Raw genomic sequence first — 13,205 nt, forward strand, 5'->3', positions numbered from 1 at the left:
GATTGGCTCATTTCCATTGTATGAGGGGTGGTCTATGGCCATACTGTTCCTTGTGGGTCATACGTTTTATGGTCTATTACTTATTTTTAGTCAGGTCTTTGTCAAATTCCTGAGGGGAACCTTAGGGGGAGGAGATGTGTCTTACATTCTTAAGAGGAACCTTATGCCCAAGGGGCTTTGCTGTGGTCAGATGCTCCCAGCTATTCCCCTCTCTGAACATGTGACCCCTTTACCCCTAACTGCCTTTAGGAATTGGGACAAGACCAACAGATCTTAACTGCTTCCTGCTGAAGGGCAGGCAGGGAGGGGTGGATGATGACAGAAAGACAGTCAGGGCAGGTTCAGCGGTCGATCCAGATGTCTGATATAATGGGAGGGTGTTTGGAAAATCTGCACTAGCAAAATTTTCATGGATGTCTTATTTTTTTTTTTTGGCATATGCAACAGCATCTACAAATGACATACAAAAAGAATATTAGACCAACAAACATCAATATTCCAAATGTAATGCCTCCTAAGGAGGAAGCCACACCACAGGAGGGAAAGACACATTGTAGCCATGAAAAAAATCCCTGGCATGTCTGGTCATATTTTTTATTAATTTGACTATAGTTTTTCCTCTCTTTCCCATACTTATTTGGATCTTGTAATAGTGTTGATTAGAATAACTAAGTACCTGAACTAGATTTTGGTTCTCAATCTTCAAATCTTCCTTTGGCCATCCAGTTTCTATAGGAACAACTCCATCAGGTGTAATTTACCTCAAGGAAAGATTGACCTTTGATATCCAGATTGCTGTAAGTTTAGGCAATTGTTTGTCTGTCCTGGAGCTAGTAGTTTCTAATTCAGTCATAGTTTCTGTAGTTTCTAATTCAGTCATAATGTCTCTTTCTAGCAAGGGAGTGAGGCTCTCTGGCATTATCAAAAAAGAATGTGAAAAAATCAAGTCTCCCCATATGCACCCCAGTGGCTGAGAAAAAAAATTTAGTCTTAAATTTTCTGGAGATGCCTCTAATAGTTACACTGCATTTGGATAGTTGGCCAGGAGGTGGAAAGGACAAAAAATGTGGCTCCAGTGTCAAGAAGGAAATCAACCATTTTTCCTTCTATATCTAGAGTTACCTGAGGTTCTGGATTTCCAATAAGTAACTGGTTGGGGGGAGCCACTGTAAAGAACCCTGGGCAGCATCAGTCCCTTTCAGGGACATTGGTTATCTGAGCCCTTGCAGATTGAGGTCCCTGAAGGCATTCAGATCTCCAGTGACTGTCTCCACACAAGGGGCGTGGCTTATGGGTTTCGACTTCAATTGTTCCCTCTGAGGACATTCTCATTTCCAGTGCCCTGAAAGGCCACATAATTGGCCCATGATAATTAATGAGTTGCTCATCCCCATATCTCTCAACCGCTACCAGAACCCCATGTTTCAGCATTAAGAGTCTGATTCAACAAAAGCATTGTATCTTTCCAGGTCAACTCAAAAACATACGTGATAGTCTGAAAGGCCCCTATATACTTACTTGGATCATCAGAAAATTTACCTAGATCTCCTTTTATCTGTCTTGAATCTTGTAATGAAAAAGGTACTTGTAATCTTATCATAGTGGTGCCTCTTTGTGTCCCTTCTCCTGGCACTCTAACTTCTTGTAGAGGAAACACACCTGTACATTATGGGGAGGGCCTGAGTAAGGTGGGCAGCAGGGAGCAGAAGTGCACATTTGTGGGTTTTTTTCTTTTAAGTCTGGATATATAGATCGAGGACCCAAGGAGGAGGAAGTTGAGGTGGAAGATTTCCCTTCCTCCTTCTTTAGGTCTGCTTTGGGTACAGGTAATGGGCCCTTAATTGTTTCTTCTCCTGATTTCTGGACCTTGGAAAGGGCTGCCAATAAGCCAGGGTTGACCTTGCATTGCATACACATGTTGCAATTTTTCTCTTAAAGCCCCAAAACATCAAACATAGGGGACTTCTCCCCATTTCCCCTCATGTTTACAAAACAAGTCCAATTGTAGGATAGTACTATAATTGGTATTTCCCCCTGGCGGCCAGGTTTCCTCCTCCAATTTGTACTCAGGCCAAGCCTCCATGCAAAAGAAAGTGAGTTGCTTTTTCAGAATGCATCCCAAAGGAGTTTGGCATTGGTTGGGGAATTGCTCAGCTATAGAAAAAAGGGGAAAAGGCATCCCTTATCTCAATTTCCTATGACTGGCCAGGAGAAAACTCATCTCCTGACCCCAATTGTTGGCCAGGAGAAGCTTCATCTCCTGGCCCTGCATTTTGGCTGGCTATGTGAATGGCAGCCAAAAGCCCTGTCAGTCTCGTGAGGTGCTGGGAGGTACTTTTACCCGGGCTTGACCCTGCCTCTAAGAGCTGGCCTGTCTTCCTCACTTTTTCCTACCCCTCCATTTCCCACCTGCAGGACTTTGGGGGTATCTACTATAAGCAAGACTCCCTTGGTTGTAGAAGGATGCACTAATTTTATTTTGGCCCAACAGCAATTTACATATCGATTATCAGCTGTTGAAGGGGGGGTGCTGTAAGGGCCAAAGTCAAGGTCTAGTCCCCTGCCTCTTTCAGTAATGCCCACATAAATATGTTCCAGCTATGTGGGTGTCCATTTTAAAGTCACTAGATTGGTACAAGTCAGCATACACTGAGCTAAGTGTAACAAAATGGCTCCCATGTGTCCCGGTAAAAGCCCTTCATGTCATAGTCATCCATCCTTCAGGCATGGGGTGCATCCATTCCTCTGCTTTGCAGAAACAACACAAATGTGGAGCATTTGGAGGCCAGCAGTGAGGGTATCGCTGTCATTTCCCCAGTTTTTGGATCAAAGGAGGGGCAATTATAATCTTATATCAGTGTATATCATTTTAACCTTAGTCCATCCTGACCACACATAAAATTCCTTTCCAAAGATTTCCCTTCATGAACCTTCCACAACTTTTCTTTGCATCCAAATTTTGTCCCAAGCCATCTCTCTCCAAAGAACCAGTTTCACTTTAGGACAAAATTACTTCCTTTTACTTCAACAAAAATGTATTTCCATTCCTTATGTTGTTCTTACACATCTACTTTTCTATATACAGAGTTGCCTTCCTTATATCCATCAGTCTTAACCACATCTATAGAATTTTAACTCTTAGAAACCTTAGTCTCCAGTGAAAACTCAGTAGTAACCAGTGAACTGTTACATCAGAATTCCTTAAATGGCAAACTTATGAATCAATAAAGCACAAAGCATGTTTTCCAACAGACCCAAATATCCTTAGTTTTTCTGCAATAAGTCAAAAGCACAAACCTATGTTTAGTAAATAATGTTTCAGCATTCCATCCAATTTGGAAGAGGCCTAAATGTCCAATGAATTTAATCCAGTTTATCATCCAACAAAAACTTTATAGTTTCAGGTTATCAAAGACCTGAAAGCTATCTTAATGATTACCCATGAAAACTTTGAGACAGACCAAATTAACTATCATTTTAAGTCATCTTTTTGCTAGCAAACTGCGACAGACATAACATGAGCTTATTTGACCTTCAGTAAACCTGGGTAGAAAAAGTTTTTTGGATTTAATGCTGATTAGAGTTAACTCTAAAGACATGTCTATCTTAATTAAACCAATAAACTAAAATCTGTTTAAATACTGAATATGTTCCACCTGTGTCCATTTAAAAGTCAATCAATTTGTTCACCATTGTCAATTTTTATCTGGGGCACCAGTGGGGAAATCTGAAGTAAGCGGTACAAGTAAGGGGGTGTTTTTTGCCCCTGGACAGCAAAGGAGGAGTTAGAGCCAGTGGTCCCTGAGGCACCAAGGATTGTATAAGAACCAGTTTGTAGGCTGCACCCAAGGTGGGGCAGAAACAGGAATAGAGAGGGGAAGATGAAGAGGTGAGGTTCATAAAGAAGCCTGGACACAGATAAAAGCCCAGAGGGCTGAGAGAGAGGTCTCCTGGTCCTGCAGCCTGTCAGCTCAGACAGATGAGCAGATGCAGATATTTTTTTTCTCCCACCAACAAGTGGAAATGGGCAGTCCATGTCAGGCCAGAAAAGATGGGGAAGTTCCTAGAAACAAAAGGAGTTTTGGCAGCTGCTTGGGAATATTCCTTACTTAAAGTCCCCATCCTGAGGTAGACTAACCAGAGACAGTTGGCTCTAATTATCATCTGCATCTTGAGGGAGCCTGCCAAATGTCTTCTCTCCCATCCACTCCATGGACATCAGGAGCAGGAGGAGGGTGGTGAGCCCAGGTGGCATGGAAGTCAGTGCTGCTCTCTGCTCTGGAAGAGACATTTGAAAATCAAAGATCCAAAAAATGGGGACCTGGGAGGTGAGCCATGCCAGAGTGTCAAAAATGGAAGCAAGCACAGGACTGCCTTCCACTGTAGTTAGGAAACTTGTGAGTAAGACCCCTTGGAAGTCATCCAGATAACTCCTGGAGAATATCCAAGGGATCAGTCCTGGGCTCTTCCACCCATTTCCCAAAGGGAGAGGCTGGCCAAGACAGAAAGAGAATTCCACTGGTTACCCAAATGGATGATCAGGGATTAGGTCCTGCCAAAGGCCTTCAAGCATCCATCAAAAAGTCGCCTTGGTCAGGACCCATCAGTTGCTGTTTGGCCTCCCCTGAGCCCATGCATCCAGAAGTTTTTCTCAAAAGGAAATTGGGGCTCCACCACACTGACATTCCCAATTATATTGGGAGATCAGGTGCCCATTATTTAGTTTGAGAGTTTTATTTATGATAGAAAGAAAAGGGGGGGGGTGCTGGCTACTCTTAACTTATGGTTGGAAGACATTGATATCCCAGACAAGCCCACAAAGAAATGCTGTAGGATTTTTTACCTCAATACCCAGGTTTTGTTGTCTCACCACTTTGAAGAATGAAGAGGCGGACACAGGATGAGAAGCAGGAAAAAGCTTATTAGAGTATAAGGTCAGAAAGGAATAGTAGGAAAGCTCTTTTTGCAGAGAGCGGGTATTTGAAAGTGAATGCCTTTGACTACAGGCAAGGGTCCATGTTTTATAAGGTTCTGGTCGCTCCCCATCCCTTCCCCCTTGTTCCTTCTCGGGTTCTTCCCTTATTGGCTTGATAGCTCTAGGTGCTGGGTTGTCCATTCCTGATTGGCTCATTTCCATTGTATGAGGGGTGGCCTATGGCCACATCATTCCTTGTAGGTCTACTTATAGATGTTTTATGATCTACTACTTATTTTTAGTCAGGTCTTTTGTCAAATTATTGAGGGAAACCTGAGGGGGAGTAGATGATAATCTGTCACATTCTTAAGAGGAACTTTATGCCCAACGAGCTTTGCTGTGGTCAGATGCTCCCAGCATTGTTCCAAAACATGTGTTTTTCCCCACCCAGGGACCTCAGGTCATAATCTTTCCCTCTCTGCCTACTAAATCCTATCTTTTCCTATCATAGCTGGCTCGCCTAAAGAGGGCATGGAAGCTCTGTGCCGTCGCACTTCCCCCACCCGCCCATACTTTGCCCTGTTCATCTCTTCCATTTAGCTGCTCCTGAGTTGTGTTCTTTATCATACAATTGTAATCATAAGTATAGTGCTTTCCTGAGTTCTGTGAGTCATTCTAGAGAATTATTGAGCCTGAGTGGAGTGTCTCAGGAACGCTTGAGTTTGTAGTTGTTTAGGCAGAGTGCAGGTAGCTTGGAGACTCTACTTGTGACTAGTGTCAAAGTGGGAGCAGTCTCGTGGGACTGAGGCTTTGAGGTCTTAGGTTCAAATTTCAGCTCTGCCACTTATTAGCTATGTGATTGTCACAAGTAGCCCAATCTTTCTGAACATCAGTATTCCTGTCTATGTAATGGGGATCATAGTAGTAAGTATGTCATTGGGTTGTTCTGAAGCTTGTATGAGACAATGCAGTAGAGTGCTTAATACAGAACCTGACACATTTAAAATGCTTAATAAATATTAGCTATAATTAAAAAATATTATTAATAAAGAAAGCTTTGTGCCAAACCCAAATCACAGATAATGTTCTAGGTAAATATCTGTGCCTGTGTCCCCAGGCATAAAATAAGAAACAGATTTCCTTTCTTAAAATTTCTTAAAACACAGAAGAGTCTGAAGAATGAACAAGAGCTAGAATTTAAAAGCTAAAAGAGGGGTGCCTGGGTGGCTCAGTCGGTTAAGCCTCCGACTCTTGGTTTTAGCTCAGGTCATGATCTCACAGTTACCGAGTTCAAGCCCCCAACAAGCTTGTGCTCACAGCACGAAGCCTGCTTGGGATTCTCTCTCTCTGCCCCTCTGCCCTGCATGCACTCTCTCTCAAAAAAAAAAAAAAAACAACAACAACAAAACTCCCCAAAAAGAAAACAAAAAAACAACAAAAAAAACACGTAAAGTTGAAAGTAAACTTTTTTTTTTTTTTTAATTTAAAAGAATAAATGAGGGGCGCCTGGGTGGCGCAGTCGGTTAAGCGTCCGACTTCAGCCAGGTCACGATCTCGCGGTCCGTGAGTTCGAGCCCCGCGTCGGGCTCTGGGCTGATGGCTCAGAGCCTGGAGCCTGTTTCCGATTCTGTCTCCCCCTCTCTCTGCCCTTCCCCTGTTCATGCTGTCTCTCTCTGTCCCAAAAATAAATAAACGTTGAAAAAAAAATTTTTTTTTAAAAAAAGAATAAATGAGAACTACAAAACAAGGCCTTGCAGGGCACCTGGGTGGCTAAGTCGTTTAAGCTTCTGACTTTGGCTCAGGTCATGATCTCATGGTTTGTGAGTTTGAGCCCCACATTGGGCTCCTGCTGACAGCTCAGAGCCTGAAGCCTGCTTCGGATTCTGTGTCTCTTTCTCTCTCTGCCCTCCCCCACTTGTGCTTTGTCTCTCAAAAATAAATAAATGTAAAAAAATTTTTTTTAATAAAAAAATAAACATTAAAAATTTTTTTTTCAAAGCACAAGACCTTGCATAAATATTTTTTTTCTCCTAAGTTCCTAGGTCCTGAAACTATTTTGCAAGCCTCTCTAGGTGAAAGATTATGTGGCTTCATGAAGAAAATATCTGGGAAAAGTTGGAGAATAAACCAGCTGGAGATACTGATTCAAGCCATTGCTTAATATATTTTGTCTGTGCTTTAAGGCACTGAATAGCTAAAATCACTGAGTTTGCTGCTAAGGGTTTTCTTTATATTGGTCTCTTGGACTGTTTCTGAAGTCTCCCCAATGTCCTTCATGGAAAAAGTAAAGTCAGAGTCCTCATACCCCCGCAGGACCAGGAAGCAAGAAATCAAGGAATGTGGAACAACAAATACACTGAATGAAAGAGGCTGTATTTGCTCCTGAAGCTTATACAATTGCTCTTTCTCCTTTGCTTTTCTACCCTTTCCTCTCCTCATGTTCAGTACTTTCTGGATTTTTTTGATTTGGCTGCTAAGACCACAACATTCTACCTCTGCTTTGACATGTTGTCAATGCAATACTGAATTGTAAATACTGCTTTTGTGAAATGTCTTTATTCTGTCTCAATCTCTGTAAATTACACTTATGTTGAACATGCCAGTTGCCTTGTCTAGCTTGGCTTTGTATCTTTACAAGTTTATCTTTAACCCACTTTGCAGGTCATTTCGAAAGCTTTACTGATACGTGTGTCCTGGCTATTAGCTCAACTCAACTAATATTTGCTTGTTAGGGAGGCAATAATTTGCCTCAAATTGACTCAGCAGATGGATCTCAATGAAATTCCCTGCTAATTTTCTCCTCAAATCTCAAGACTGACTTTTTAAAAAAATGACCCTTATTTAGAAAGGGAACCATGAGGAGCAAGGATAGAAGCTGACTGGTTTGTGGCAGAGACAAAGAGAGATGGAGAAGCCTGAGCAAATGCTCCCAGATCCACTCACAGTAGCCATCTCTGAAATAACACCACAACGGTCTAAGAGTTACATTGTTTCCCTTTTTAAACTTTCCTGTGGGGCACCTGGGTGCCTCAGTCAATAGCTTCCGATTTCCACTCAGGTCATGATCTCACAGTTGGTGACTTTGAGCCCCGCATCTTCTCTCTCTCTCTCACCTCTGTCTCTGCCCCATCCCCTTTCATTCTTGCTGTCTCTCTCTCTAAAGAAGTAAAAAAAAAATTTTTCTTGCAACATACAGGAAATCCTTGTGATTACTTTTTATTATGGTAAAATATACATAAAATTTACTATTTTGAGCATTTTTAAATTTTATTTTATTTATTATTATTATTATTATTATTATTATTATTATTATTATTTGGAGAGACATAGAGAGCAGGGGAGGGGCAGAGAGAGGGAGACAGAGGATCCAAATCTGGCTCCTCACTGTCAGCATGGAGCTGGACACAGGGCTTGAACCTACAAACAGTGAGGTCATGACCTTTTTAAGTTTTTTAAAATTTATTTATTTTGAGAGAGAGAAAGAGAGAGCACGAGTAGGGGAGTGCAGAGAGAGGGGGAAAGAGAATCCCAAGCAGGATCCACGCTGTCAGCACAGAGGCCCACACAGGGCTCCAATCCATAAACTGTGAGAACATAGCCTGAACCAAAATCAAGAGTTGGCCGCTTAACCAACTAAGCCACCCAGGTGCCCCTTATCATTATTTTTTAAAACATTGACAGTATGTTAAGCAAAAGGAAAAATTAGTCATCAATAAGCCCACCACTCAAAGATAAACATCATTAACAATGGACTGTTTATTCTTTCAGATTTTCAAATCTATCCTAATATCCATTAAAAAAGAAGTTAAAAAACATCATTTTAGGGGCACCTGGCTGGCTCAGTCTATAGAGCATGCAACTTTTTTTTTTTTTTTAAATATTTTTTTTCAACGTTTATTTATTTTTTGGGACAGAGAGAGACAGAGTATGAACGGGGGAGGGGCAGAGAGAGAGAGGGAGACACAGAATCGGAAACAGGCTCCAGGCTCTGAGCCATCAGCCCAGAGCCCGACGCGGGGCTCGAACTCACGGACTGCGAGATCGTGACCTGGCTGAAGTCGGACGCTTAACCGACTGCGCCACCCAGGCGCTCCAAGAGCATGCAACTCTTAATCCAGGGATCAAGAATTCAAGCTCCATGTTGGGCATAGAGCCTACTTAGAAAAGAAAAGAAAAGAAAAGGAAAAGAAAAGAAAAGAAAAGAAAAGAAAAGAAAAGAAAAGAAAAGAAAAGAAAAGAAAAGAAAGGAAAGGAAAGGAAAGGAAAGGAAAGGAAAGGAAAAGAAAGAGGGAGGGAGGGAGGGAGGAAGGAAGGAAAGAAGGAAGGAAGAAAGAAAGAAAAAAAGAAAAATATCATTTTAGTCTTGTCATTCCCGGGCATCTTGGTTGGGGCTGATTCACACCTAAAGCAGGAAGATAGTGGCAGCAAAGAAGATGAAAAAGTCACTGGAGTTGGTCAATTCTAGTTTCCAACTCGTTATGACAAGTGGAAAGTACATGCTGGGGTACAAACAGACTCTGAAAATAATCAGATATGGCAAAGTGAAACTGGCTGTCCTCGACAACAACTGCCCAGCCTTGAGGAAATCTGAGATAGAATACTGTGGCATGTTGGCTAAAACTGGCGCCCATCACTACAGTGGCAATAATATTAATTTGAGCACAGCATGGAAGAAATATTACAGAGTAAGCACTCTGACTAGCATTGATCCAGGTGATTCTGATGTAATTAGAAGCATGCCAGAACAGATTGGTGAAAAGTAAATCATGCAAAACTTTTCTTTAATAAAACTGACCAGAGCTTGTTTTAAAAACACTGTTAAAAAAATTTTTTTTAACCGTTTAATCCTCTCAGGAAGGATTAAACACTGTCATCACCTTACTGACAGGTAAGGAAACTGAGGCTCAGTGAGCAGAGGCTGCAGCTGTGACTGAGGGAGTCAGTTGGGCTTGAAGAGGAGGCTGAAATATCTTCAAGCCAGGGCCAGTCACTTAGAAATCAGGTAGAAATGCAGGTTGTTCTGCAGATGAGGAGGCTAAGGCCCAAGAAGAGGACAGTGCTGGCTCAAGGTCATACATACAACAGGTTAGAGACAAATTTGGAACCAGAATTCAGAACTCTCTGATCTATGCTTTTTCCACTATGATACTGCCAAGCCTTGCTTTGCACCTGTGGTTCTCAAACTTGAGTGCACATCAAAATACTGATTATAGGAAAACCCTGGGTAAACCCACCCCTGGAGTTTCAGAACGAACAAATCCAAGTACAACTCTGAATCTGCATTTTAAGGAAACAATCAGGGGCTCCTCAATAACACTTTAGAATCACTGCCCTGGATCAAGGCATTTGATTATTAAGGGCACTAACTTCTACTGAGCTCCCCAAGTGTCCTTGGGAGCAAGAGACCAAGAGTTACCCTTAAGTCACCCGAGCACCCAACTTGAGCATGATTTGACATTCTGGAATGTCATCCATCTCTCACTCCAGCACCATAATGCGCATCTGCTCTTGGAAGATCCTCTCACTTTCTGTTCTGGCCCTCACTGACTACAAGGACTGGCTGCTCTGCACTCTTGGGGGCTACTCTTAACACTTACTATGCACTGCCCATCTCCTGCTGGACTGCAAGGACCTTGAGAGCATGGACCTTGTAGAGAGCTCGGACCTTGTAGAGTCTACTCCATTCATTGATTCGACAGAGAACTTCTGTGTAAAAGGTAATATGCCTTTACTTTGCCCTTTAGACCAGATTGGAGATGCAGAAGAGCCTATTTCTCATCATCCATTCTTCAGTCCAGGCCAACAGTGGACCTTGTTGGTACCACAATCCATCCTCTCGCACCCTCTACAATCCATTTTCATGCAGCAGAATTTAAACATAAATAGGATTGTGTCACTCCCCTACTTTAAGCTTTCCAGAGGCTTCTAATTGTTCTTAGGATGAAAACTGAAATTCTTACATTTAGGACCCAGGCCACCTGTCCAACACCACTCACCTCTGACCCTTGTCTTCTAGCTCTGCCCTTCTTCCTCACTGTCTACTCTACAGTCACCCTAGCCTCCTTGGAGCTCCTCACCAGTCCCTGGCCTGGGATGTTGTCTGCCTCATAACTGACAGAGATGGAGTGTGAAGTGCAAGATGGATATTAGGGATCTACTTCTATAAGTGGAAGTGGGAGGAAGCAGGGTTGGGCAGAGAAAGAAAAGCCATGAAGCAGGCTTGCCAAAGCCTCAGCCAACCTCCTGGGGAAGGCTTGGAGCAAATATTGCTCCAGCACTTGCTGAGTCTTGCTCTGTCACTAAGTTTAGGCTTCTCCAGTTAGGGTGTGATGGCAACCTCAGGCAAGGCAGTTCTGTGCAAGTGAGGCTGACACTGATGGCACTGACAGGTAGAGGCTGTCTGCTAACCACACCCCTTGGTTGAAGGCAAGTTCTCCCCTCCTATTTTTTAGGCAAGTTTTTCCTTGATGGGTGAGGGCACATCCCCATGTCTACCACATGGGTCAGTACTGCTATCCCTTATCATCCTGACAGGCTTCTGGGTAGTTCATAGGCTTCGTCCTCTGGGAAACTTTCACTCAGACCTCTGGGCTATAAGTGCTCATAAAACTCTGTCCTTTTTCTCCCCAGTAGTTATCACAGTTTGTAATCACATGCTTGTGTGTGTGTGATTATCTAACGGATGTCTGTCTTTCCTAAGACACTATATGTTTGTGCAGGCAAGGACCATCTGTGTGACTCACTATAGTCCCAGAGTTCAGGCCAGTACCTGGTACATGGTAAGGAATGAAGTAAAAACTTGTTAAGAAATAAAGACTCGTACCATGTCTTGCAAACAAATGACTTTCCCAATTATGTGGATCGTCAAGAGCTTGCTGTGTATTTGGAGTTCTCATCCAGCTCACAGGGAGGACATTCATGACTATTTCAGGTTTTATCTTTAATATTTAGGAGCCTGCTCCTGCCCCACACCAATCTGGTCTAAAGGGCAAAGTAAAGGCAAAGTTCACACTATTACCACCATCAACATCACCACAACTACCACCCATAAGCCTTTTAAGGGCCCAGTGCATTGCAATGTCAGTGCAAATTTCCAAACCCAGAGAGCTATACGAGCCTGGTCCCTGCAGGTATGAGCTACATCACTGGGTTAGAAATCACAGTCCCTGCTCTACACTTAGCTGTGCCATCTGAATAAGTCACTTAATCTCTTTGAGGTTCACCTGTAAGATGGGGATAATGCCTGCCTTTTTCACTTCATTGATGTCAATCAGGTTCAAATGCAGTGATAGATAGGAAAGTGCTTTGCAGATTGTAAAGCATGGTTCACAGGAAAGAAAGGGAGCTTTCTTTTCATGTAATCGTGACAGGTTGGCAAAGGACATAATTGGGACACTAACTTGTTTTCTACCATGATGACGTGGGAGCCCACGTAGATGGACTGTGTGCTACGCATTGTTTTTCCCAGTTGTGCAAATAGATTTGTGTTCCCCTCTATGCCTGCCCTTCCTTCTACCTCCTCTGCCCCTTCTGATCAGGGGTGGAGACAACAGGAAGTGCACCAACCCTTGGGTGAACAGTGAGGGACTGTGTTGACATCAGATGCAGGTCAAGGTTAAGTGTGTTTAGAGGTGGAGGGGTGTGTGGGTGTGTTTCTCCACAACTGGGCAGAGCAGGTGAGAACATGACGTTGAAGGCAGTGTAGTCCTTAGGGAAGCCAAACTCCCTGGGGGGAAATCTTTTACCTGGAAACTGAATACCTGGCCACTGAGACCGAAGCCAGGAAGAAGACAGTATAGACATAGGTGCTGGAGGTGGAACCATTGATGAGACGCCCAAATAAACTTCCAGGGTCTTTGGTGGGCAAGCCAGTTTGCTAATAGGAATATTCAGAGAGATTTTTGGTTTCTGCTGCTCTCTCCATCCCATTTACCCTTTTATTGGTAATCAATTTATTTAATCCAGGTATATGGCATTCTCTTGACAAGGATGAATAAGACTGACCCACAGCACTAGGTTCCAAACTTTTGGCTTTTTCAGTTACCCCACTGAACTTTCTTCACAGTCCCATGACGTAAAACTAAGCTTACAAAGGCTAGGTAACATGCTCAAAGTCAATCAAGAGGTAAGGGACTATATGTAGCTACATTTAAACCTGGATTTTCCAGTACCTTCTCCCCTACACTGCTATGGAGGGTTTTTTGTTTTTAAAGTTTGCTAATTTATTTTGAGAGAGAGAGAAAGCACAAGGGGAAGAGGGGCACAGAGAGAGGGAGGGAGGGAGAGCACC

The 13,205-nt window shown here is 42.9% G+C and overlaps 1 protein-coding gene across 1 annotated transcript; it reads left to right on the plus strand.

Moving 5' to 3' along the window:
- The first annotated feature begins 3,881 nt into the window (after positions 1–3,881).
- Positions 3,882–9,678, plus strand: LOC124510744 (60S ribosomal protein L30-like). The gene is made up of 2 exons (XM_047077394.1): positions 3,882–3,889; positions 9,324–9,678. Exons 1-2 carry the CDS (start codon positions 3,882–3,884, stop codon positions 9,676–9,678), a joined length of 363 nt encoding a protein of 120 aa, XP_046933350.1.
- The last annotated feature ends 3,527 nt before the right edge of the window (positions 9,679–13,205 follow it).

This window comes from Lynx rufus, unplaced genomic scaffold, assembly GCF_022079265.1.
Source record: "Lynx rufus isolate CCGP_SWC_20201006 ecotype Redwood Valley unplaced genomic scaffold, mLynRuf1.p SCAF_16, whole genome shotgun sequence".
NCBI classification, from domain to species: domain Eukaryota; kingdom Metazoa; phylum Chordata; class Mammalia; order Carnivora; family Felidae; genus Lynx; species Lynx rufus.